Source organism: Hylobates moloch, unplaced genomic scaffold (assembly GCF_009828535.3).
Source record: "Hylobates moloch isolate HMO894 unplaced genomic scaffold, HMol_V3 SCAFFOLD_14, whole genome shotgun sequence".
NCBI classification, from domain to species: Eukaryota; Metazoa; Chordata; class Mammalia; order Primates; family Hylobatidae; genus Hylobates; species Hylobates moloch.
Genome location: NW_026652289.1, coordinates 47,961,437 through 47,987,377, shown reverse-complemented (window position 1 = coordinate 47,987,377; position 25,941 = coordinate 47,961,437). Strand labels below are relative to the sequence as shown.

The 25,941-nt window shown below is 45.6% G+C and overlaps 1 protein-coding gene across 4 annotated transcripts in view; it reads left to right on the top strand.

The window, feature by feature from the left end:
- CEMIP (cell migration inducing hyaluronidase 1) overlaps window positions 1-25,941 on the top strand; it is a 179,294-nt gene that overhangs the window by 87,428 nt on the left and 65,925 nt on the right. For 2 of the 4 annotated variants that reach the window (XM_032175010.2, XM_032175009.2), the window contains exons 1-5: window positions 12,582-14,491; window positions 19,219-19,365; window positions 20,207-20,345; window positions 21,394-21,630; window positions 24,671-24,850. In XM_032175010.2, the coding sequence (XP_032030901.1) occupies window positions 14,293-14,491; window positions 19,219-19,365; window positions 20,207-20,345; window positions 21,394-21,630; window positions 24,671-24,850 (902 nt within the window). In that variant the 5' untranslated portion in view covers window positions 12,582-14,292. Of the gene's footprint in view, window positions 1-12,581; window positions 14,492-19,218; window positions 19,366-20,206; window positions 20,346-21,393; window positions 21,631-24,670; window positions 24,851-25,941 lie in introns of those variants that run through there. The other 2 variants (XM_032175008.2, XM_032175007.2) reach the window with 2 other exon arrangements.

Below are 25,941 nucleotides of genomic sequence, written 5' to 3'. Positions count from 1 at the left end.
TTTTTTTTAAGCTCATCAGCTACTGTTAGTGTATTTTATGTGTGGCCCAAGACAATTCTTCTTCTTCCAATATGGCCCAGGAAAACCAAAAGTTTGGACACCCTGCCAGATTTATCATTGTGGCTAAATTATTTGCTCTTATGTTTAAACTCAAGTGAGTAATTACAGGTTGACTTTTCTTTTTTTTATTTTTATTTTATTTTATTATTATTATACTTTAAGTTTTAGGGTACATGCGCACAATGTGCAGGCTTGTTACATATGTATACATGTGCCATGTTGTTTTGCTGCACCCATTAACTCGTCATTTAGCATTAGGTATATCTCCTAATGCTGTCCCTCCCCCCTCCCCCCACCCCACAACAGTCCCCGGAGTGTGACGTTCCCCTTCCTGTGTCCGTGTGTTCTCATTGTTCAAGTCCCACCTATGAGTGAGAACATGCGGTGTTTGGTTTTTTGTCCTTGCGATAGTTTACTGAGAATGATGATTTCCAGTTTCATCCATGTCCCTACAAAGGACATGAACTCATCATTTTTTATAGCTGCATAGTATTCCATGGTGTATATGTGCCACATTTTCTTAATCCAGTCTCTCGTTGTTGGACATTTGGGTTGGTTCCAAGTCTTTGCTATTGTGAATAGTGCCCCAATAAACATACGTGTGCATGTGTCTTTATAGCAGCATGATTTATAGTCCTTTGGGTATATACCCAGTAATGGGATGGCTGGGTCAAATGGTATTTCTAGTTCTAGATCCCTGAGGAATCACCACACTGACTTCCACAATGGTTGAACTAGTTTACAGTCCCACCAACAGTGTAAAAGTGTTCCTATTTCTCCATATCCTCTCCAGCACCTGTTGTTTCCTGACTTTTTAATGATGGCCATTCTAACTGGTGTGAGATGGTATCTCATTGTGGTTTTGATTTGCATTTCTCTGATGGCCAGTGATGATAAGCATTTTTGCACATGTTTTTTGGCTGCATAAATGTCTTCTTTTGAGAAGTATCTGTTCATGTTCTTTGCCCACTTTTTGATGGGGTTGTTTGTTTTTTTCTTGTAAATTTGTTTGAGTTCATTGTAGATTCTGAATATTAGCCCTTTGTCAGATGAATAGGTTGTGAAAATTTTCTCCCATTTTGTAGGTTGCCTGTTCACTCTGATGGTAGTTTCTTTTGCTGTGCAGAAGCTCTTTAGTTTAATGAGATCCCATTTGTCAATTTTGGCTTTTGTTGCCATTGCTTTTGGTGTTTTAGACATGAAGTCCTTGCCCATGCCTATGTCCTGAATGGTATTGCCTAGGTTTTCTTCTAGGGTTTTTATGGTTTTAGGTCTAACATTTAAGTCTTTAATCTATCTTGAATTAATTTTTGTATAAGGTGTAAGGAAGGGATCCAGTTTCAGCTTTCTACACATGGCAAGCCAGTTTTCCCAGCACCATTTATTAAACAGGGAATCCTTTCCCCATTGCTGGTTTTTGTCAGGTTTGACAAAGATCAGATACTTGTAGATAGGTGGCTTTATTTCTGAGGGCTCTGTTCTGTTCCATTGATCTATATCTCTGTTTTGGTACCAGTACCATGCTGTTTTGGTTACTGTAGCCTTGTAGTATAGTTTGAAGTCAGGTAGCGTGATGCCTCCAGCTTTGTTCTTTTGGCTTAGGATTGACTTGGCAATGCAGGCTCTTTTTTGGTTCCGTATGAACTTTAAAGTAGTTTTTTCCAATTCTGTGAAGAAAGTCATTGGTAGCTTGATGGGGATGGCATTGAATCTACAAATTACCTTGGGCAGTATGGCCATTTTCATGATATTGATTCTTCCAACCCATGAGCATGGAATGTTCTTCCATTTGTTTGTATCCTCTTTTATTTCATTGAGCAGTGGTTTGTAGTTCTCCTTGAAGAGGTCCTTCACATCCCTTGTAAGTTGGATTCCTAGTATTTTATTCTCTTTGATGCAATTGTGAATGGGAGTTCACTCATGATTTGGCTCTCTGTTTGTCTGTTATTGGTGTATAAGAATGCTTGTGATTTTTGTACATTGATTTTGTATCCTGAGACTTTGCTGAAGTTGCTTATCAGCTTAAGGAGATTTGGGGCTGAGACAATGGGGTTTTCTAGATATACAATCATGTCATCTGCAAACAGGGACAATTTGACTTCCTCTTTTCCTAATTGAGTACCCTTTATTTCCTTCTCCTGCCTAATTGCCCTGGCCAGAACTTCCAACACTATGTTGAATAGGAGTGGTGTGAGAAGGCATCCCTGTCTTGTGCCAGTTTTCAGAGGGAATGCTTCCAGTTTTTGCCCATTCAGTATGATATTGGCTGTGGGTTTGTCATAGATAGCTCTTATTATTTTGAGATATGTCCCATCGATACCTAATTTATTGAGAGTTTTTAGCATGAAGGGTTGTTGAATTTTGTCAAAGGCCTTTTCTGCATCTATTGAGATAATCATGTGGTTTTTATCTTTGGTTCTGTTTATACGCTGGATTACACTTATTGATGTGCATATGTTGAACCAGCCTTGCATCCCAGGGTTGAAGCCCACTTGATCATGGTGGATAAGCTTTTTGATGTGCTGCTGGATTCGGTTTGCCAGTATTTTATTGAGGATTTTTGCATCAATGTTCATCAAGGATATTGGTCTAAAATTCTCTTTTTTGGTTTTGTCTCTGCCAGGCTTTGGTATCAGGATGATGCTGGCCTCATAAAATGAGTTAGGGAGGATTCCCTCTTTTTCTATTGATTGGAATAGTTTCAGAAGGAATGGTACCAATTCCTCCTTGTACCTCTGGTAGAATTTGGCTGTGAATCCATCTGGTCCTGGACTCTTTTTGGTTGGTAAGCTATTGATTATTGCCACAATTTCAGAGCCTGTTATTGGTCTATTCAGAGATTCAACTTCTTCCTGGTTTAGTCTTGGGAGGGTGTATGTGTCGAGGAATTTATCCATTTCTTCTAGATTTTCTAGTTTATTTGCGTAGAGGTGTTTGTAGTATTCTCTGATGGTAGATTGTATTTCTGTGGGATCGGTGGTGATGTCCCCTTTATCATTTTTTATTGCATCTATTTGATTCTTCTCTCTTTTCTTCTTTATTAGTCTTGTTAGCGGTCTATCGATTTTGTTGATCTTTTCAAAAAACCAGCTCCTGGATTCACTAATTTTTTGAAGGGTTTTTTGTGTCTCTATTTCCTTCAGTTCTGCTCTGATTTTAGTTATTTCTTGCCTTCTGCTAGCTTTTGAATGTGTTTGCTCTTGCTTTTCTAGTTCTTTTAATTGTGATGTTAGGGTGTCAATTTTGGATCTTTCCTGCTTTCTCTTGTGGGCATTTAGTGCTATAAATTTCCCTCTACACACTGCTTTGAATGTGTCCCAGAGATTCTGGTATGTTGTGTCTTTGTTCTCGTTGGTTTCAAAGAACATCTTTATTTCTGCCTTCATTTCGTTATGTACCCAGTAGTCATTCAGGAGCAGGTTGTTCAGTTTCCATCTAGTTGAGCAGTTTTGAGTGAGTTTCTTAATCCTGAGTTCTAGTTTGATTGCACTGTGGTCTGAGAGACAGTTTGTTATAATTTCGGTTCTTTTACATTTGCTGAGGAGAGCTTTACTTCCAACTATGTGGTCAATTTTGGACTAGGTGTGGTGTGGTGCTGAAAAAAATGTATATTCTGTTGATTTGGGGTGGAGAGTTCTGTAGACGTCTATTAGGTCCGCTTGGTGCAGAGCTGAGTTCAATTCCTGGGTATCCTTGTTAGCTTTCTGTCTCATTGATCTGTCTAATGTTGACAGTGGGGTGTTAAAGTCTCCCATTATTATTGTGTGGGAGTAAGTCTCTTTGTAGGTCACTCAGGACTTGCTTTATGAATCTGGGTGCTCCTATATTGGGTGCATATATATTTAGGATAGTTAGCTCTTCTTGTTGAATTGATCCCTTTACCATTCTGTAATGGCCTTCTTTGTCTCTTTTGATCTTTGTTGGTTTAAAGTCTGTTGTATCAGAGACTAGGATTGCAACCGCTGCCTTTTTTTGTCTTCCATTTGCTTGGTAGATCTTCCTCCATCCTTTTATTTTGAGCCTGTGTGTGTCTCTGCACTTGAGATGGGTTTCCTGACTACAGCACACTGATGGGTCTTGACTCTTTATCCAATTTGTCAGTCTGTGTCTTTTAATGGGAGCATTTAGTCCATTTACATTTAAAGTTAATATTGTTATGTGTGAATTTGATCCTGTCATTATGATGTTAGCTGGTTATTTTGCTCATTAGTTGATGCAGTTGCTTCCTAGCCTTGATGATCTTTACAATTTGGCATGATTTTGCAGTGGCTGGTACTGGTTGTTCCTTTCCATGTTTAGTGCTTCCTTCAGGAGCTCTTTTAGGGCAGGCCTGGTGGTGACAAAATCTCTCAGCATTTGCTTGTCTGTAAAGTATTTTATTTCTCCTTCACTTATGAAGGTTAGTTTGGCTGGATATGAAATTCTGGGTTGAAAATTCTTTTCTTTAAGAATGTTGAATATCGGCCCCCACTCTCTTCTGTCTTGTAAAGTTTCTGCCGAGAGATCCACTGTTAGTCTGATGGGCTTCCCTTTGTGGGTAACCCCACCTTTCTCTCTGGCTGCTCTTAACATTTTTTCCTTCATTTCAACTTTGGTGAATCTGACAATTATGTGTCTTGGAGTTGCTCTTCTCGAGGAGTATCTTTGTGGCACTCTTTGTATTTCCTGAATCTGAATGTTGGCCTGCCTTGCTAGATTGGGGAAGTTCTCCTGGATAATATCCTGCAGAGTGTTTTCCAACTTGGCTCCATTCTCCCCGTCACTTTCAGGTACACCAATGAGACATAGATTTGGTCTTTTCACATAGTCCCATATTTCTTGGAGGCTTTGTTCGTTTCTTTTTATTCTTTTTTCTCTAAACTTCCCTTCTCGCTTCATTTCATTCATTTCATCTTCCATCACTGATACCCTTTCTTCCAGTTGATCACATTGGCTCCTGAGGCTTCTGCATTCTTCACGTAGTTCTTGAGCCTTGGCTTTCAGCTCCATCAGCTCCTTTAAGCACTTCTCCGTATTGGTTATTCTAGTTATACATTCATCTAAATTTTTTTCAAAGTTCTTAACTTCTTTGCTTTTGGTTTGAATTTCCTCCTGTAGCTTGGAGTAGTTTGATCGTCTGAAGCCTTCTTCTCTCAACTCATCAAAGTCATTCTCCGTCCAGCTTTGTTCCGTTGCTGGTGAGGAACTGCGTTCCTTTGGAGGAGGAGAGGCACTCTGCTTTTTAGAATTTCCAGTTTTTCTGCTCTGTTTTTTCCCCATCTTTGTGGTTTTATCTACTTTTGGTCTTTGATGATGGTGACGTACAGATGGGTTTTTGGTGTGGACGTCCTTTCTGTTTATTAGTTTTCCTTCTAACAGACAGGACCCTCAGCTGCAGGTCTGTTGGAGTTTGCTAGAGGTCCACTCCAGACGCTGTTTGCCTGGGTCTCAGCAGCAGAGGCTGCAGAACAGCGGATTTTCGTGAACCATGAATGCTGCTGCCTGATTGTTCCTCTGGAAATTTTGTCTCAGAGGAGTACCCGGCCGTGTGAGGTGTCAGTCTGCCCCTACTTGGGGGTGCCTCCCAGTTAGGCTGCTTGGGGGTCAGGGGTCAGGGACCCACTTGAGGAGGCAGTCTGCCTGTTCTCAGATCTCCAGCTGCGTGCTGGGAGAACCACTACTCTCTTCAAAGCTGTCATACAGGGACATTTAAGTCTGCAGAGGTTACTGCTGTCTTTTTGTTTGTCTGTGCCCTGCCCCCAGAGGTGGAGCCTACAGAGGCAGGCAGGCCTCTTTGAGCTGTGGTGGGCTCCACCCAGTTCAATCTTCCCGGCTGCTTTGTTTACCTAAGCAAGCCTGGGCAATGGCGGGCGCCCCTCCCCCAGCCTCACTGCCACCTTGCAGTATGATCTCAGACTGCCGTGCTAGCAATCAGCGAGACTCCGTGGGCATAGGACCCTCCAAGCCAGATGCAGGATATAATATCCTGGTGTGCCATTTTTTAAGCCTGTTGGAAAAGCGCAGTATTAGGGTGGGAGTGACCCGATTTTCCAGGTGCCGTCTGTCACCCGTTTCTTTGACTAGGAAAGGGAACTCCCTGACCCCTTGCACTTCCTGAGTGAGGCAATGCCTCGCCCTGCTTCGGCTCGCGCACGGTGCGCTGCACCCACTGTCCTGCGCCCACTGTCTGGCACTCCCTAGTGAGATGAACCCAGTACCTCAGATGGAAATGCAGAAATCACCCATCTTCTGCATTGCTCACGCTGGGAGCTGTAGACCGGAGCTGTTCCTATTCCACCATCTTGGCTCCCTCCCCCAGGTTGACTTTTCATTAGGACATATCTGGTTTGCTGGGAGGGTCACGTGCGTTATTTAGATTTCAGTGCCTCTTGCACAGGGGGATGGGACTGGGGGATCCTTGAGGGTGGGGATCTTACTTTCCTTTTCCCCCAGCACCAGTGTAGTAGCCGCCCACAAGGTAACAATGTGAGCTGAATGAATAGGAGGATGTTAAATAGTTTCAGAGCTACATTTCTCCCAACTGCAATTGCCAAAGGCTTTGGAACCATCCCTCCCCTACAGCTGATTGGTGGGGTGAGGAGGGATTTGGACTTGATGGCACAGCAGGATCAAATGGGATTCACTCTGCCATGCTTGGAGATAGAGTGAGTCCATGAGGGTAAATTTCTGTTATCACAGGGAACTGTAGCATCTCTCCTCTTTGGCTCTGTAGGTGGTTCCCCATTGGAAATTTGCCATATCAATGTATTTTAGGAAAAAGATAATTTAAGTCTCTTGGCTGGGCATGTTGGCTCATGCCTGTCATCCCAGCACTTTGGGAGGCCGAGGCGGGTAGATCACTTGAGGTCAGGAGTTCAAGACCAGCCTGACCAACATGGTGAAACCCCATGTCTACTAAAAATACAAAAAAATTAGCCAGGCATGGTGGTGGGCGCCTGTAATCCCAGCTACTAGGAAGGCTGAGGCAGAGAATTGCTTGAACCCGGGAGGCGGAGGTTGCAGTGAGCTGAGATGGCGCCACTGCACTCCAGCCTAGGTGACAGAGTGAGACTCTGTCTCAAAAATAAATAAATAAATAAATAAAATAAGCAAGGTGTGGTGGCACATGCCTGTAATCCCAGCTACTTGGGAGGCTGAGGCAGGAGAATGGCATGAACCCGGGAGGCAGAGGTTGCAGTGAGCCGAGATCGCCCCATTGTACTCCAGCCTGGGCAACAAGAACAAAACTCTGTTTAAAAAAAAGAAAAAAAAAAAGACTCTATGGATACATAATAGGTACCCAAGGCATGTGTTTACTATCCAAATAATGATTTTAAGTGTTGCCTCAATAGAAACAGAAGAAGGAATAAATAGGCCTAGTCCTCCCCTCTCTCGCCCTTCCTCCTCCCAAGCAAGCAGAGTGACAGAGAAGATGACGTGTCCCGTAACTTGAGCTCAGATAGCAATTCCCCTATCAGATACTGGTTCAGGTTTCCATTTAGTTGCTCCTAATCAACATGAGCAATTCGCTTCTACTCTGTGAGCCTCAGTTTACAAATCTGTAAAATGGGGAGGGCGGGGATGAACTAGATCCTTGCTGCTTAAAGCATGGTCCACCAACCGGCAGCAACAGCCTCCCCTGGGAGCTTGTTAGAAACGCAGAATCAGACCCTACCCCAGACCTGCCCTATCAGAATCTGCATTTTAACAAGTCCCCTCCCCCACATTGATAGGCATAAGAGAGTGCGCGCTGGAATAGGTGTCTTATTTCAGCTCCTAACTTCTGTGAGCCTGAAGCTAAACTGCAAGATGTTTTATTTTTAGGAATTAGAAGCACAGTTTCTGGAAGAGAGACCAGGCTTTGGAGGGCCTCTGGGGTTTTTGGTCTTTGCAGCAATGGGAGAGGTCTGGGCAGGTGTGTTTTCAGAAGGTAAAAGTAACTCATGCCAGAGAAACATGTTTCTTGCAGCATCCTGGGATGCCCCGATCTGCAGAGGCAAAGGGTTTTCTAAGTGCTTCTCTCCAAGGATGCAGGCCGGGGTGCCCTGTCCCTGGGGTCCCTGCACAGCAGTCCCACACATCCTGTCTAAGGAGACTGTGCTGACAGCAAGCCCTCTGAGAAAGGGCTGGCAGGAGGGAGCTCAGGGCTGCTGGAAGTTCCCCAGGCTTGGGACTCTTCCTGTGTTTATCTGTGATCCAGAGGGGTGCTTGGATTGTTCTGTCTCCCACTTCCTTCTCTCTAGGGATACTGTGTCAGGACCAAGTGACCAGAGAGATGCATTTCTCTGTCAGGAGACAGCTGGGCCTGGGGAGGAATAAGTGGCAGATGGAGGCGGTGGGGCATGGGGGGCGCGGTGTGTTTGGCTGCCCCTTACCTGACCCAGGAGAGGAGGACAAGGCTCTTACTGGGCAATGTCAGAGAAGGGTTTCTGTATCACAATTTGTCAGGGAAGATTTCTGTCCTGTGTGAACAAGATCTCTGAGCTCTGCTTTCTTGTTTCTGTGGTTTCTGGTGTCCACAAAGGTGGACTTTTGGGTCCTTAACCAGAAAAGGATCTTAGTGGACCCTGTGCAGGCGATCCAGTCCTCCAGGAGCTATGGCACGGATTTAAGAGTCCATGAACAAGAAACCTAGGTCACAAAGGAAGGGGGAAACATAGAAGCTTCCCTGGCCACCACAAGAAAGCTGGAGGGAGATTCTTGCCCACCTTCCCCCAAGCTCACCCAGGCTTGATTTCAAGATCATTATTTTGTCTACCAGGGGCAGAGAAATGGCTCAAATCAAGCATTTACTCTTCCCAGTAAACCTGGGTGAGAGAAAGGCAGGGAGTGGTGTTCTTGTTCCCATTTTATAGAATGTGGGTTCTGGGGCCAGACCACCTGGGTTCAAATCCTGACTAAGCCACCTACTAGTTCTGTAACCCTCGGCAGCACCTCAGCCCCCAACCCAGACCTACAGAATCAGAATCTGCATTTCTCAGCAAGACCTACAGAATCAGAATCTGCATTTCTTAGCAAGTTTCCTGGGGAAACATAGGTGCACACTGAAGTTTGAGAAGTGCTGGCTCTATAATCTCTCATATTCCTACCAGCACCTGTATTCTGAGATCCTGAGATTATTCTGCAAATAGTTTAATCCTTAGAAGCGCAACTTCTGGAGAAGAAAGGCAGGCTTTGAACTTTGTCACCTACTTCCTGTGTGACCTTGGGCAAGTTATATACTTTGTGCCTCAGTTTCCCCATCCATAAACTAGAGATAATAATGATACCTAGCTCAGAGTATTGCTTTGAGATAGTAAATTAGTCAATATATGAAAAGTGCATAAAGCAGTGCCTCGCACCTAACAGGACCCTGGTAGTGTTTGCTTCAGTTATTACTATTGTCATTACAGGTGAGAAACCTGTGGGCTTCAGAAAAGCTAGGTGATTTACTTGAGGATGCTATATTAGTTTGCTAGGGCTGCCATAACAAAGTAGCATGGACTGGGTGAATTCAACAACAGAAATGTATTTGCTCATAGTTCTGGAGGCTAGAAGTCTGAGATCGAGGTGTCAGGAGGGTTAGCTTCTTCTGAAACCTCTCTCCTTGGCTTGTAGATGGCTGTCTTCTCCCTGTCTCTTTATATGGTCTCCCCTTTGTGTCTGCATCCTAGTCTCCTCTTCTTATGAGGACACCAGTCATATTGGATTAGGGCCCACCCATATGACCTCATTTTACCTTAGTTACCTCTTTAAAGGTCCTGTCTCCAAATACAGTCACATTCTGAGGTACTGGGGGACAAGATTCCCACATATGAATTTGGGGAGTGCACAATTCAGCCCATAACAGATATATAACCATTAAGTGACATATAAGCATAAATAAAACTGTGCCCAGAAAATTCACAAGGGTGTGGTATTGATTCCAAAGCCTGCCACCTCTCAACAGGAGAAAAAATGACTTATATTCTCATATGTCATTTTAAGGGAAGTGTCCAGAGTCATTAGGCTCAAATAAAATATTTCCCTTGAACTTTGCTAAGTGAAGCAAAGAGTGACTATCTAGATTGTGCTATCCTGTCAATGGTACCATCTCTTTATTTTCCTTTGCCTAAGAAGATAGCGGCTTGCCATTTGGGAGTGCAGTTCCTTGTGTACTTGCCTCTCTCTCCTCTTGCCAGTAAGATACTTGAGAGGCAGGATTCACATCCAATTCCTCTCTGTACCTCCCAAAGCTCCTACTCCAGAGACCAGTGATATATATGAGTTGACGTTTTTCAAGTTAGTATATCTCAGTTGACCCTCACAACAATAACTCATGGTTATCGGTAGTAGTATTATTCCCATGTTCACAATGAGAAGGCACAGAGAGATTGAATGGGCTGCCGGAGGTCACACAGCTGATGAGAGCCAGAGTTGGAATTCAAACCCAGATTTTCAGGTCCCATCTCCCATCTCTTCTCTCATGCCACGGACTGTCCTTGAAACCATGAGCCCTCATGGCTTGAGCACTGACCACGGGTCAGTGTCTCTTTTGATTCTCAGTGACCCTGGAATTTACAGTGCATCATCTCAGCATTACAGACTTTTAAATGGGGTACAAGTGTCCAGATGGCACCCTCCATGTGAGCTGCATGGCTGGGATGAAAGACTCTGGAGCTCATGCTCCTGGCTACCCCACCGTCCTGCTAGTCACTGAGCTGAACCTTGCCTAGGTTTGCCTAAAGCAAGAATCACATCATGCAGGGTGGGTAGGGATGGGGATGGCTGTCCCTCTGCTGTCTTATCCCAGGAACTTCCAGGTCACCCTGCAGGTCTCATCTCGCCTCCTGCCTCACAGCTTAAACTGACCCTTTCTCTTACCTCCTGCTCCCTCTTCTTCCAATAATTCCTAGAAAAGATCCTAGCTTCTGTAGCCTCTCTGGGCAGCAGGAATCCTCATCCCCATGAGGTTGAGGATGCCGTGGGAGTGCCTTGCTCTGCAGCCCCTCTGGAGGCTCCTGTTAACACTTGGCTCCTCTTCCCCTGTCTCCCCTTGCTCTGCAGGTGACAAGCCCTGGACTCCGGTGCGGCTGGGCCTGGGGCTACCTGAAGGGAGAGCAGAGACTCAGGTGCCTGGTGAGAAATGGCAGTGAGGAGAAGCAGAGAGCGACGCCAGCAAGCAATGCCTCCTGCCCCTGCTTTTGCTCTTGTGTCTCTTGACCCTGTGAAGCCCAGCAACCATGGGGACTGAGCAGCAGTTGGACTTGGGAGCAGCTGAGCTTCTGGAAAATTTTAGCTTGTTATTGTGAAGACTTGTGGAGTAACCCAAAGTGCTGGCTTTCGGAAAAGGGTGCCTGCATTTTCTTCTGCACGGGCTCTGCTGAAGGAGTTTGCTGCACCCTTGAAGGGACAGGCCAGCTCAGGTCCTCATGGCTCGATCTCTGAGCAGGCCTCTAACCCAGTGAGGACAGTGGTCAACCAGTCTCCAGCTAACAGCTTCCTGCAGAGACTTCCAGCATTGTTAGCTAACATGCACTCTTCTGAGGCCTTCAACAGCTGGAAACTGTTTCAGGACTATCTTGCCAGCTAAGAAGCGGAATCCCAGTTCTTGCTGCCAGGAAGCTTTTAATGGCCAATGGAGAATGCTGTCCTCCCTTGGTGAAAGAATTCCCAAGAGAAATTTGGGAATCTTTTAGGATTCACTTCAACGGAATGTTTCTCGGGACATGTGTCTTCAGGCACTGGAAGCCACTTAGGGGCAAGAAGGCACGGATGACCCCTTGCTCAGCAATGTGGGATTAGCCTCTTTGGGCAGGGGCAATCTCCCTGCCCCCAGTGGCTTAGACAGCTGGCTCTGAGACATAGCAGAAGGGCTCACAAATGTTAGGAAAAGGGGGTTGAGCATATTCCTCCATGTGGAATTATTTTTGCATTTATCCAGAAAGTGACTCTTTTTTGGTCTTTGAAATCACCTGTGATATAATTAGAAGATGTCAGAGCTTCAGTGTCCATGTCACCAAATTCCCCACTTGGTACCTGGGAAGTCTGAGGTCCGCAGAAGGAAATGTCTTAATGAGGGTCACCCAACAAGTTAGGGCAAGAGGGATGCCCCCACCCAACCTACCTCCCATACCCTGTCGCATCCAACCTTGCTGCCTGTCATCTTCCTTTACCAAGGAAGGGCTCCTCTGAAGCCATGATGATTTGGGGCCCTTTGGCAGCAGACAGCAAACTATTCATACCTTTGGTTTTTCTAAACTGGTGGAGACCTGAGACCAGGGTTCTGTTTTTTCCATGAGGACCATGAAATGCTCCTATTCCTGGTGTTCCCTTCTTTCTCTTGCAAGGAGCATGAAATGGAGCACTCCTCTTCTGGGGGCCATGGGAAAGGAGCCATTCCCAGATGCTGTGATTCATGACTTCAGCAATCTGGCCGAAGTGACTAGGATGGGCCCTGTTGTTCTCAGCAGAGCAGGCTTGGGTCAGGCAGGGTGGCTGTTAAGAGGACACAGCCGCCATTGATTCTGGGAGTATCATGTCCTCCCTCCCCCGGCCTCCCAAGCACACCTGTGTGGGAGGTCCCAGGCAGCGGTCCCAGTGTGCTCCTTTCAGTCCCCTTGCCTGTCCCAACTCGCTGAACTCACACAAAGAGCTTCACTTTGAACCGAAAGGTCAGGGGTGATCAGATTTTTCACTGAGCTGATTCAAAGGGAGGAGCCTGGGCCGGGTGAGATAGATTTTGGCCCTTTTCTCAGTGTGGGAGAGTATCTGTTTGCTCCTGGGCACAACTACAGTCAGATTCAGAGGAGGAATTGGGGAGATGGCATAGAAGCTGAAGCTGGCCACCCCCAAAGCCCATCTAAGTTCTCTATGTGTGCTACAGAGGGCTCGCACAGACATCTCTCCAAGTGATATTATAGCCTGAAAAGGAAATCTCACATCTTTTCCTTTATTAAGTTCCTGTCTCGAGGTTTACCTAGACAGATTCCCATAGTAAACTTCTATATGAGTAAAAGGAAAACAAATAACAGTGGCTTAAATAAAATCGAAGTTTAATAAACTAGAAGTTTAATTCAGGCGGGGCATGGTGGCTCACACCTGTAATCCCAACACTTTGGGATCGCCTGAGGTCAGGAGTTTGAGACCAACCTGGCCAACATGGTGAAATGCTGTCTCTACTAAAAATACAAAAATTAGCCAGGTGTGGTGGTGCATGCCTGCAATCCCAACTACTGGGGAGGCTGAGGCAGGAGAATTGCTGGAACCCAGGAGGGTGGGAGTTGCAGTGAGCCGAGATCCTGCCACTACACTCTAGCCTGGGTGACAGAGCAAGACTCTGTCTTAATAAAATAAAATAATAAAATAACTTAATTCTCTCTCAATAAAATGAGTCCATCATCTAGGGTATTTTGGTTCTACACAGGGTCAGGGCCTAAGTTTTCTCTCTGCTTGCATTGGCATCCTCAGTGCATGCATGGCTCCTACTATATGGCCCATGATAGCTGCTGAAAATCCAGCCATCACATCTTCCTTCCAGCTAGCAGGAAGGAGAAGGGAGAGAAGAAAGTCTCTCTGTCCTTCCTTTAAGAGAATTTCCTGGAATTCAAACACCACACTTCTGCTATATTGGCCAGAGCTGAATTCCAAGGCCACAACTAATGCAAGGGAGACTGAGGAATGTAATCTTTATTCTAGGTAGCCATGTGCCCAGATAAAAACCAGGGATTCTGTTACTGAGGAAGGAGAAGAAAACGAATATTGGGGACAATTAGCTATCTTTGCCACATCTTCCTCCTAGATAGATAAGAAGAGGGCTTATAACATGTGGGCATCTATATTTATGTTTCCAATATTATTATCCAGGACTGGATTAGAAGCATAGACTGATAATGTAAAGGTTAGAAATCAGCCAGTCCACACCCTCATTTTAAAGGTTAGAAAACTGAGATCCAGAGAGATTAAACAGATCATCTGAGATCACACAGCGAGTTGGTGGAATCTAATTCCCAGCTCATGTTCAGTGGGAGTATTTTTGTTCTGCTCTGTTTCTTAAGAAAAAAGCTTCATTCTGGAGGGGAGGGAGTTTTGAGTGCCAAGGATGAAATTCCACCCGTCACTCGGTCTCTGAGCTGCAGGACACAGGCAGGACAACGGTAGGATTTTCATGCCCCAATCTGCCCGGCCTTGAGTTGTGGCAGCTGGGGAAGCCACTGGTGAGGACGCCGCACTGGAGTGTGGGCTGGCTGGAGTGTGCCCATTCTGGCACTGCCTGTCCCGTGTCTGTGCGTGTGCATGTGGCTCTGTCTGTCTCCATGTCGGCCCTGTATACTGACTCCAGCCTGCCAAGGCTGCATGTCTGACTCTGTGTGCTTCTCTTTCAGGGAGCACGCTGCCAGGATGGGAGCTGCTGGGAGGCAGGACTTCTCCTTCAAGGCCATGCTGACCGTCAGCTGGCTCACTCTGACCTACTTCCCTGGGGCCACATCCACAGGTGAGCACTGCAAACAAATGGACCTCTGTATCAGCATGGAAGGCACGGCCCCTCACTGGAGCAAGGCATCTGTTGGGGGAGCCAGGAGAAGGAGCCATGGGAGTGGGTCAGGGTGCCTGGGCCTTGGCCCGACCTTACTAAACTCCTTGGTCTCCGGCACGTTTCATCCTGGGCTTCAGTTTCATCATCCACAAAATGAAGGGGTTGGACTAGAATCAGGGATTGCAAACTCAGTGCCTACAGGAGCCAGGCACCTGATACGAATGAGTGAAGCTGACCAGGTAGGGACTGTGGTCAACTAGAGAACTGAGGCCCTTCTAAAGGGAAACACTGTCCTCAGTTCTAGCCAGTTGCTACTGTAGGAAGGTGGGTCCCCTTTTGCAGGATCTGAATTTTTAAGAGAAGCCAGACATCTAGAGCTTTATGTAAAATCTCCCTGGTTTTTAAATGTTACCAGTGAATTCAACATGTACAAACCACTCTAAGAAGCTGTTAAAAAAAAAAAAAAAAAAAAAAAAAACACATATCTGAGAGATATCTTTCCAACTCTGTCTGGACCACCTGGTCTCAATGCTCCCTTCCTGCTTTGGTGTCATAAGATCTGGGTACATTAAAGTACTTTTCAGTCCTAATGCTTTAAGCCAGGTTTAGATCTATTTTTCTATCTCAACATTGTCAGCTTTTTCTTCAAGTGATTTTCGATTAACATCTAGAAGTGTAAGGTAAGTTTCCCTGGGCTACAGGAAACACTGATCAGATAATCCAAACTTGGGACAGAAGACAGTGAGAGACAGGGACAATTTTTAAATTTCAAATGGGGGTTTAGTGCTGCAATATTATCATCACCATTGATTGCTCTTGTATTAATGCTATTTTTATGTCCATTGAGTTTGCTGCTTTTCTATATGAATAAAGAACCTTACATTGAATTTATATTTTGTTTTTCTCAACCCATTGATAGAAGAAAATAGTTGATAACTAGTGAAATTCCCTCACTGTGATTTTTTGAAGAATCTTTCTGATCCTTAGGGGACATAGCAAGTAGCATTTTTTTTTTTTTTTTTTTTTTTAGATAGGGTCTCACTCTGTTGCCTAAGCTGGAGTGCAGTGGATATGATCATGGTTCACTGCAGCCTCTACCTCCTGGGCTCAAAAGATTCTCTCAGATCAGCCTCCCTAGTAGCTGGGACCACAGGTGCACACCACTATGCCTGGCTATTTTTAAAATTTTTTAGTAGAGACAGTGTCCCACTGTGTTGTCCAGGCTAGTCTCAAACTCCTAGGCTCAAGGGATCCTCCAGCCTTGGTCTCCCAAAGTGCTGGGATTACAGGTGTGAGCCACCATGCCCAGCCAGTAGTCCTTATTTTAACTTTCCAGGCAATAATTGGCTATATTACCTGAATTCATTCATTTATCTTTCTTTCATTTATTCAATTAACAAACACAAAGCAAGCATTGATTCTGTGCCAGGAACTGGGTTTGGGTTTATCTTTTAGGGTGACTTACCCTAAAAGTGATCCGCCTTGGAGAGGTGCCCTCAGGTACTTCCCTTGATTATTTCTTCCCGCATCCTGGCACCTCTCTTGCTGTTTGCATATCAGCCATGTGGAAAGGGGCTGAGCCTCTGGTTCCCTCTGGCCTGTGCTTTTCTCTGATGTCAGAGGGATGTAGAAGCCAACCCTTGCTATTCATGCTCCAAGTAGGTCGGGCTTGCACTCCCTCTCAATCCCGCTTCTAGTGGCCCCTCCTGGAAAAGTGAGGGTGGTTTCCATGGTGATAGTTCAGCAAAAGCCCTGGCCCTCTTTAGACACTTTCTGATTCATGCAAATGAAAAGCCACTGACACTGGCCTTCACCGAGAGGAAAATGTCCAGCTCCAAAAAAGGAGTGTCCATTCAAGGCCAATCTTGCATCTGCTGTGCTTTAGCCGTGGTGTCAGAGCTTCTGGAGAGCTGGGATGTATGCTCACGCAGGTCAGACTGACCACCTCCAAATCCAGATGCAAAGTCTATGCAAACTCCTGCACTTGGAGAGTGAAAAGAACAGTCAGGATTGTCCTGGCAGATGCGGACTACGAGGCTGCAAGGCTTTGTCCAGTGGAGTTGCAATGGCTCCTTCCCAGCATATTCATGGCTCCTTGCCTGGACCACTGGGATCCTCAGTTGGCCACATGTGTTCCCCACGTGGCTGGGAATTCACCACCTTGGAGCCTGACACTCTTGTCCAGGACTTGCTGGAAGGCAGCCCAGGGCCTCAGACTGGCCCCTACTGGAAGCCAGCCAAGCACCTGACCCCGTCTGGAGATAAAACCAGCAGTGGGTTTCACAGCCCAGCCTTCATGACCATCCTTGGCTGCTCAGTATCACCGCAGAGAGCCCACCCCACCACTGGCGACTCTGCTCCTACGTTAAAATGGAAAGTCCACTGATGAGCAAGCCCACGTCTTCCCACATTTTTTCCTTTTGTTGCCACTGCTTGAGCCCCTTGACATTTACAATAGCTGGAAGAGCTACTTTGGTGAAACTCCAAAAAACGTGAAATTCTTTTCTTAATGAAAGAGATCCAAAGCCTGCACTAGGGCTGACAGCAAGGCAGAGGGAGCCTAGAGGAGGGTTGTTATGGGGCTGGAAGCGGGGATGAGGATGAGACCCAGCAAGCGGACACTGAGTGCCTACACTCTGCTTTGCAGAGAAGAGAAGGGCCAGTAGCTGCCTTCGGATGGGCAAAGAGGACAACTCAGTGTGGGTGTGGGGTCCGTTATCTGGTGCTTGTTGAGTGCAGATGAAGGGGGAACTTCCAGTTTTCCTTGACATATATAAACATGGGACAGACACTCTTACTCTGGAGATAGCTGAACAAAAATCAAGGAGCATTTAGAACTAACATGCCCGTCATTGCACTGTATTAGTCTGTTTTCACGCTGCTGATAAAGACATACCCGAGGCTGGATAATTTGTAAAGAGAAAGAGGTTTAATGGGCTCACAGCTCCACATGACCGGGGAGGCCTCACAATCATGGTAGAAGTGAAAGGCACATCTTACGGGTCAGCGGACAAGAGGAAATGAGAACAAAGTGAAAGGCAATTCCCCTGATAAAACCATCAGATTTCCTGAGACGTATTCACCACCACGAGAACACTATGGAGAAAACCGCCCCATGATTCAATTACATCCCACTGGGTCCCTCTCACAACACATGGGAATTGTGAGAGCTACAATTCAAGATGAGATTTGGGTGGGGACACAGCCAAACCATAGCATGCACTGAAGCCAGAATCCCTCCCAGGGTTCATGGCACCTTCTTTGCTCGAGAGACACAGCCTCTCCTAGGCTCCCTTCTGCAGGGCCTGAGCTGTGAGCTTGCTTCCATTCCTTCCAGTACTTGCCCCAGAGTTTCTTATCTGAAACCTTGCCCTGCTATGAGCTTACCTGCACGTCACCTTCCCACCTCCTCACCACCACCCCGGGTTGATTTGAAAGCTACTGTTTCATACTTAGCACTCTTCTGGTCACAGAAAAAAGGAGGGCACTGGGGCCTGTTCTTGGAGCCAGTTCATTCTTGTCTGGTTTTGTCCATTGTCTCTTCCCACCTGTTTCCCTCTGGATTTTCCATGCTATTGATGGAGATTGTTCCAGTTTCTGTGACAGTGCCAGTCCTCCTCGCTCAAGCCCACCTCAGGACACTGCCGGGTCAAGCCTTGTTAGCCATGTGAACATTGAGACTCCTTCCTGTGCTTCTAAAGAGGTCAGGGAGAAGTGCCTCTGCAATACCCACCCTGGGTCTTTTTAGGCTCAACTAAACATTCACACTGGTGACCACATGTCACACTGGTCATCAGACTGCTTTGGAAAATATAGAATAGGAAACATAGATGCCATCAGAGCAGCATCAGCCTCCTCTCTTCCATGGGAGTGGTCCTGGCAGCCTTCCAGACAGCCATCCAGAAGCTATTCTCTTTGGTTCTCTAGGTGACAGCTCAGGTGAGAGGAAATCAGACTGTAACTGGACAAGTGTGGAGACCACTGTGTCTTAGAAGCCTCATGCCCCACTGGAGCCAGTAGCAACTCCATAGATGTAACTTTCAGGGTTCTTGCAAAATGTCCCATTATAAGAGTCACTGCATTCAGGGAAGCCTACAGTGTGACATCTCTACCATGTATAAATATAAACTATAGTTCCTCCCAGTTTAGATGACATTCACCAATCAGGGGTCACTTTGTTATAAATAATGTTGCTAGGTAACAATTTATATAATACTATCTTTCTCAGGTTTCCAGGGGAACAGAGCTAGAAAATTAACCAAAGGTCTAATTCTCATGCAGAAAGGGAAAGAGCTTTATTAGCTATTCAAATGTTGCTTTCCAGAAGACAGAATGTCTTGGAATCTGAGTAGTCTAGGTAAATCATTGCATAACTTCAGAGCTTGGAATGTCCTGAGAAGCCATCTGGTCTACGCTTTATTTTGTAAATGGGGAAACTGAACCCAGAAAAGGGAAGTGACTTATTCACAGATATGTGATGAATTCATGCGAAATATATGACTGGTCCCCAAGGTTCCTGCCTCCTATGTCAGGAGGTCTCTCAGCTCTCTAAGGTCTTGCTTTTAGCTCTAACAGAGAGGAGGCAGGGGCCTTAAAGATGCATGGGAGCCCCCCTTTTGGCCTGTAGCATTGTTGCTTGGGGAGGCTGGTAGATGGGAGCAGTGACATCTCTCTGTCCTTGGTAGTGGCTGCTGGGTGCCCTGACCAGAGCCCTGAGTTGCAACCCTGGAACCCTGGCCATGACCAAGACCGCCACGTGCATATCGGCCAGGGCAAGACACTGCTGCTCACCTCTTCTGCCACGGTCTATTCCATCCACATCTCAGAGGGAGGTAAGCCAATCTCTCTCTGCTGCTCCCTCTTCCCTCCACTGCCCCAGAGCTTAGCAGATAGGATGCAGGTTGCCATGAGCTCAGATGGACAGAATAAACATCACATGCTTTGGGTTCATGTTGGCATTTGGTTGTTTGAGATAACCATCAGCTCTGAGCTGTTAGGAATGGCTTGTCAGAGATCCAATCTTAGTGAAAGGAGCATTTATAGAGGAAACTCCTTATTAGTGTTTTGAGTAATTCTGTTTATCTTACCTTCAGAGGCCTGGTCATTGAATGCAGTACATGCAGTGATGGCATTTGACCAGACAGGCATTATTTACACATTGCAAAGAGAGAGCATAGAAAAGTAATTACAGCCAGCCATCTATATCTGTGGGTTCTGCTCATGAATTCAACCAATTCCAGATTGAAAATATTCAAAAAAATTTGCACCTGTACCAAACATGTACAGATTTCTTCTTGTCATTATTTCCTAAAAATACAGTTTAACAACTATTTATACAGTGTTTACATTGAACTAGGTATTATAAACAATCTAGAGATGATTTCAAGTATATGAGAGGATGTGCATAGGTTAGGTGCAAATATGCAAATACTGTGCCATTTAATCAGCTACTGGAACATCCATGGAGTTTGGTATCTGGGAGGTGCTGGAACCAATTCCCTTCAGATACTGAGGGATGACTGTACTTGTACACCAAGTATAGAAATGTTTGGAAGATATGCCTTTTTACCTGCCCCGGTGAGATTGGGAGTGCTTAGGGAGTCTGCCCTTGGCTCGGATATAACCTTACCCTTAATACTGTTATTAAACCTCCCCCCAATGCTACCTCTTCAGGCAAGCTAGTCATTAAAGACCACGATGAGCCGATTGTTTTGCGAACCCGGCACATCCTGATTGACAACGGAGGAGAGCTGCATGCTGGGAGTGCCCTCTGCCCTTTCCAGGGCAATTTCACCATCATTTTGTATGGAAGGTGCGTAGACCACTCCTACAGATCAAATGCTACCCATGGACCTCACAAGAGGGAGACTTCCCAAGACAGAGAGAGAAGCAAGAGGGCAAGCTTGCCTGTAAGATAGGAATCATTCTGTCCTGCCAGATGGGGATCATGAACAAGACAGACATGGTGATTTGGGAGAGCTGAAGTCCATAAGGCATGTTATTTATAGTGGCCTGGATGCTGTACTTGTTTTAGAGACGGGCCTGCTAGCCTTTCAGCCACCTTCCAATCATGTCATGTTCAGGGAGGCTCTGCAAGTGTTTATATAATAGGCTACGATAGACAAGATACAGGAAAATTCCATGTGGTACTTGCCCCTGGCTGTGTTCCCTCTTTAAACAATTAAGAGTGCTAAGAAGTGAGAGCCAGGAATGCACAAGGGTATGCAGTGCATGTCCAGGTGATTCCGCATCTGATATGGACCAAAATACAAAACACTTAGAACTGAATGGAAAATGTGCCAACCTGTGAACTAATAATTGGCACGTCTGCTTGGCCCTGAGGGCTTTATTTTGGTCGGGCTTACGAAGACTGGGTTGCTAACGTTTTTGTTGTTATTGTTGTTGTTGTTGTTTTGAGATGGAATCTTGCTCTGTGGCCCAGGCTGGAGTGCAGTGGCATGATCTCAGTTCACCACAACCTCTGCCTCCTGGTTCAAGCAATTCTGGTGCCTCAGCCTCCCAAATATCTGAAACTATAGGCGTGTTCCACCACGCCTGGCTGATTCTTGTATTTTTAGTAGAGATGGAGTTTCATCATGTTGGCCAGGCTGGTCTTGAACTCCTGACCTCAAGTGATCTGCCCGTCTCGGCCTCTCAAAGTGCTGGGATGACAGGCAGGAGCCACAAGCCCAGCCACTAGTGTTATTTTTACTGACCTTAGGTGATAAAAGTGTGACTGGCTCTATGGTGGCCATGGTGGGGGGTCAGGGAGCTGAGCTGTGACTCCCAGTTTCCCTCTGGGTTCAGTATCCAGTAAACAGATGTGTCAGCCAACTTTGGGAAGCTGTTTTCTCTTGCAGGGCTGATGAAGGTATTCAGCCGGATCCTTACTATGGTCTGAAGTACATTGGGGTTGGTAGAGGAGGCACTCTTGAGTTGCATGGACAGAAAAAGCTCTCCTGGACATTTCTGAACAAGACCCTTCACCCAGGTGGCATGGCAGAAGGAGGCTATTTTTTTGAAAGGAGCTGGGGCCACCGTGGAGTTATTGTTCATGTCATCGACCCCAAATCAGGCACAGTCATCCATTCTGATCGGTAAGGTTTGCCTTCACTTAAACATATACTCATTCATTCAAAGTACACTTATTGAGTGTGCTCCCTGGCCAGGTGCCACTCTAGGTGCTGGGAGAACAGCAGTGAATGAAACAGATGGGAATCCCTGCCTTCAAGGAGTTCTGTCCTTCCCCAGGGGTTGGCCTAATGATGCTGAATTGAAGAGGATCAAGCATGCCCACATATGTACACACAACGTAGTTTCAGATTGTGATAATTTGTAGTAAGGTGGAAAAAAGACAGAGTGAGATGCTAGAGTGTAACTAGGGAAGACCACTTTGGATAGGGTGGTAAGGGAAAGGCAGCGTAAGGATGCAACATTTGAGCTGAGAAATGAAGGGTGAGGATATGTCAGGGAAAGAGTGTTCAAGACAGAGAGCAAGTGCAGAAGGCCGGAGGTATGAAAGGGCATGGCATTCTCAAATGATGGAAAGGCCACCAGAGTGGTGGGAGCACAGCAAGTGGCAGAAGAGCAGCATGCAGTCACATGGGAGTTACAAATGGGGGTGGGACAGGACCTTGGAGGCTGTGGTAAGGAGGTGGGTTTTCTTCTAAATGGGATGCAAAGTCACTGAAAGGCTTTAAGAAGAGCATGATCTGATTTAAAATCACTTTCTGGCTGCCATGTAGAGAATGGTTTTCATTGTGGAGGCAAAAGCAAAGACAGTGCAGGGGGTTAGGAAGCTTCTGCTGTGGTCTAGGCAAGACATGGCAGTGGTGGGGACCCAGAAGGAATGGCGGCTAGTGGATGTACCTGAGAGATGTTTGGAAGGCAGCATGGGCAGGTGTAAGCTGGCAGATTCTGCCGAGGCTGGACCTGCCCTGCAATCCCAGGGGCTCTCATCCTGGCCCTTTAGAGGGAAGGACAGAGGTGGGGTAGACAAACAGGGACAGAGCTATCCTGCGGCTGCTGGGGAAGGGAGACAGGCATTCCTCAAGAACAGGGCCGGAGCTGTGGGTGTCACCATGAAGGCAGCAGGAGCCAGCTGCAGTCAAGGGCAGGGTGGGCAGGAGCTGAAGTGCTTGCTGGTGCTCACAGACACCCAATCTTGCCAGTAAACATTAGTACCTATAATAGTCACTGGACTTTCTCCCCGCAAAACACTGTTCATCACTTTACCTGTCAAATATACTACAATCTTCATCAAAATTCTGTGAGGCAAGTTCTGTTATTATCCACCTTGTAGAGATGAAAGCACTTAGGTTCACAGGGCTAAATTTACTCAGTCACAAGGTTGAAAAGTGTTGGAGATGGGATTCAAACCCAGGTGTGCCTGTATTGCCTCCACGGATAACGGCTGACACTTTGATTGACACAAAGTATGTCAGGGAGCCCCTGCCTTCATACTAGAGAGGATGTCCTCTTCAATTGTGTGCTGATCTTTTTGGTGCTGTTTCTTAAGTACAACACTGTTACTCGAAGAGATCCAACTTAAAGTTTATTTACTGACCTGTTAATGAGAAGTGATCTGGACAGATGCTGTGGAGATGGCAAGGACAGAATGTCTGCTTGTTCTGAATGTCTTTTGCTTAAAGTATGTGTTGGAGATCTCAATAATCTGATAGATGAATGTGTATGAGTAAAGATATTAATAAGTACATGCGTGCACACACACACACACACACACACACACACATACACACACAAGTAAATGCAGGCAGAAGTCATCTGAGAAGATTACTTAGAGAAGCAGGAACTTAGGTCAGCTCTTGAAAGGTAGTAGGTGTTTGATCAGGTAGAGAAAAGGTGGGAAGGAATGATGAAGACAGGAGTGGGCGGGTGAGGTGGTCACTGGGCACTGAGAAGCACTAGGCTTGCAGCAGGAGCTTCCTGGGGAGAGTCAGTGGAGGGTGCGAGGTTAGGTGGGGCTGGATCAGATTGTGCCAACAGTTGGAAACAAGTGTGAGGACCCAGGAGCAGCTATCCAGCTACCACCGGTACCAACACTATTTTTCTTTTCCAAAAACCTCCTTAGATTACTTTTCCAGATTCATTTTAGAACTATTTTCCTTAAGTTCCAAGACATACTCTTTAGGAATTTCCACTGTAATTGCACAAAATCTATATCCTCACATGGAGAAGAGCTGGAATCATTACAAAATTCTGTCTTTGCTTTGTAAATTATTCTCACCAGGGGTATAGATTTTTTGTGTGTGATTTGTATTTCATGGATATTTTATGTGTATGAGGGTAGGTTATCAGTCAATTTGGAGATTATTAATTCTTGCTATTATATCTGCTGTCTAACATTGCAAAATCTGTATAGTACACTTAAAATTTTAAGAGGGTAGATCTCAAGGTAAGTGTTCTTACCACAATAAAGTAAAATAATTTTTAAAAAGTAAACAGGAGAAAATAGCAATGCAACAACATTTACAATACTCAAATGTTATATGACTGCTACTGTGTGAATCAGAGATTACATTTTAATGATTCTAAGATGCATTATCATAAGAATCATGAACAGGTCAATAAATAAACTTTAAGTTGGATCTCTGCAAGTAACTCTCTGCAAGCTGCTCTATGGGTGGGAGAAGGGATTTGGGATAGTCTCCATGTCATTTCCAAGAATTCTGGGATTGGTGTTTTACTCTGGATCAGAGATATAAATTCCTAATGCCCTAGCTATCGGAACTATCTCCTAAAGTCAGGCTCTTGCAAGAGGCATGATCCTCTGCCTCCAGGATGAAAGGGGAACATCAAAAGGCCTAGACCTCAAGTATGTGACCCACTCAACATCCTGGAGCTTGAAGTCTTCACTGCTGCAATCATTTCTTTGGCATTTTACTCAGCGAATGAACATTATGGTCAAGTCAAAACCCTTCTTCTTGGATATCACTGTATGGTATGCAAAATAGTGAAACTTGTTTGCTCTTTAAAGAAAAGGCTTCCTTCTTTAAGAATCGCAGCCCTGGGATCATCGGATAGCATGTTAGCTGTCGCAGCACAGACATGTGCTTAGAGCTCTTTGTTTTGGCTGCTGTCAAGACTATTCAGATCTCTTCTCTCTGCCCTTTTTAGGTTTGACACCTATAGATCCAAGAAAGAGAGTGAACGTCTGGTCCAGTATTTGAACGCGGTGCCCGATGGCAGGATCCTTTCTGTTGCAGTGAATGATGAAGGTTCTCGAAATCTGGATGACATGGCCAGGAAGGCAATGACCAAATTGGGAAGCAAACACTTCCTGCACCTTGGATTTAGGTACTGCCCCTCACTTCAGCTTCCACTGGGCTCTGGGACATTGAAGTCACCCTATCCCACTGAGAATTTACCTTTCCCATCTCCCCTCCCCACAGCCGTACCATCCTAAATGACCTAGTGGATGCAGGCATTTGCATTTGACATCTGCATTTGGCATATTTGGGAATTGTTCTTAAAGAATGCTTGTTTTTTCTTACAAGCATAGTTCACTCAAAAAAAAAAACAAAAAACAAAAGCTCTCTGTTTATATGAACTCATTCACTTAGCTGGCCACTTACAAAATATTAAGTGAGCATCTACTATGTGTAAGAGCCATGCCTCCAATGCACAGCTAATATTCATTTTCCCTTTCTTTGGCAAAGAGGTCATGTCATGGCTTGGGGATTGGCAGACAGTTTTTCAGAGATTATGTGAAGTGTCTCTGCTGAGGCAAATGACCAAGGAGAAGCAGCCCTTTGACATGTTCTAATGTGTGTTTTGTTTGCCTTGGAGTGCAGCATCATGCCTGACATTGGCATGCACACACACTGACACCAAGAGGAAACTGTTTGCCCCATAGTAAACACGCCTTTTTAAAAATTTTAATTTAATTTAAAGTCCCAGGATATATATGCAGGACGTGCATGTTTGTTACATAGGTAAATGTGTGCCGTGATGGTTTGCTGCACTATCAACCCATTACCCGGGTATTAAGCCCAGTATCCACTAGCTATTTGTCCTGATCCTCTCCCTCCCTCTGCCCCTCGCCCCTGCCAGGCCCCAGTGTGTGTTGTTCCCCTCCCTGTGTCCATGGTAAGCACACCTTTTTATCATGTTGAATCAAATCTCAGCTCAGTGGAAAGTTGAGGTTATCTGTCCCATGGCTGTTTAGAGATTATGATGCTCCTCCCTTCAGCTTCCCACATCTGGGAGCAAGATCAGAGGGAAGCCAGAGACTTTTCTGGGCTTGGAGCAAAGCAATTTTGCTGGCTGGGCAGAAATTCCCTGGGCGAGGGAGGGGTGCTCCAGGTTCCAGAGTGCATTCTCTGACAGCCCAGAGTCTACTTCTTCTGGACGGGAAACTCAAGCAGGAAACTTAAGCAGCCAAAGAT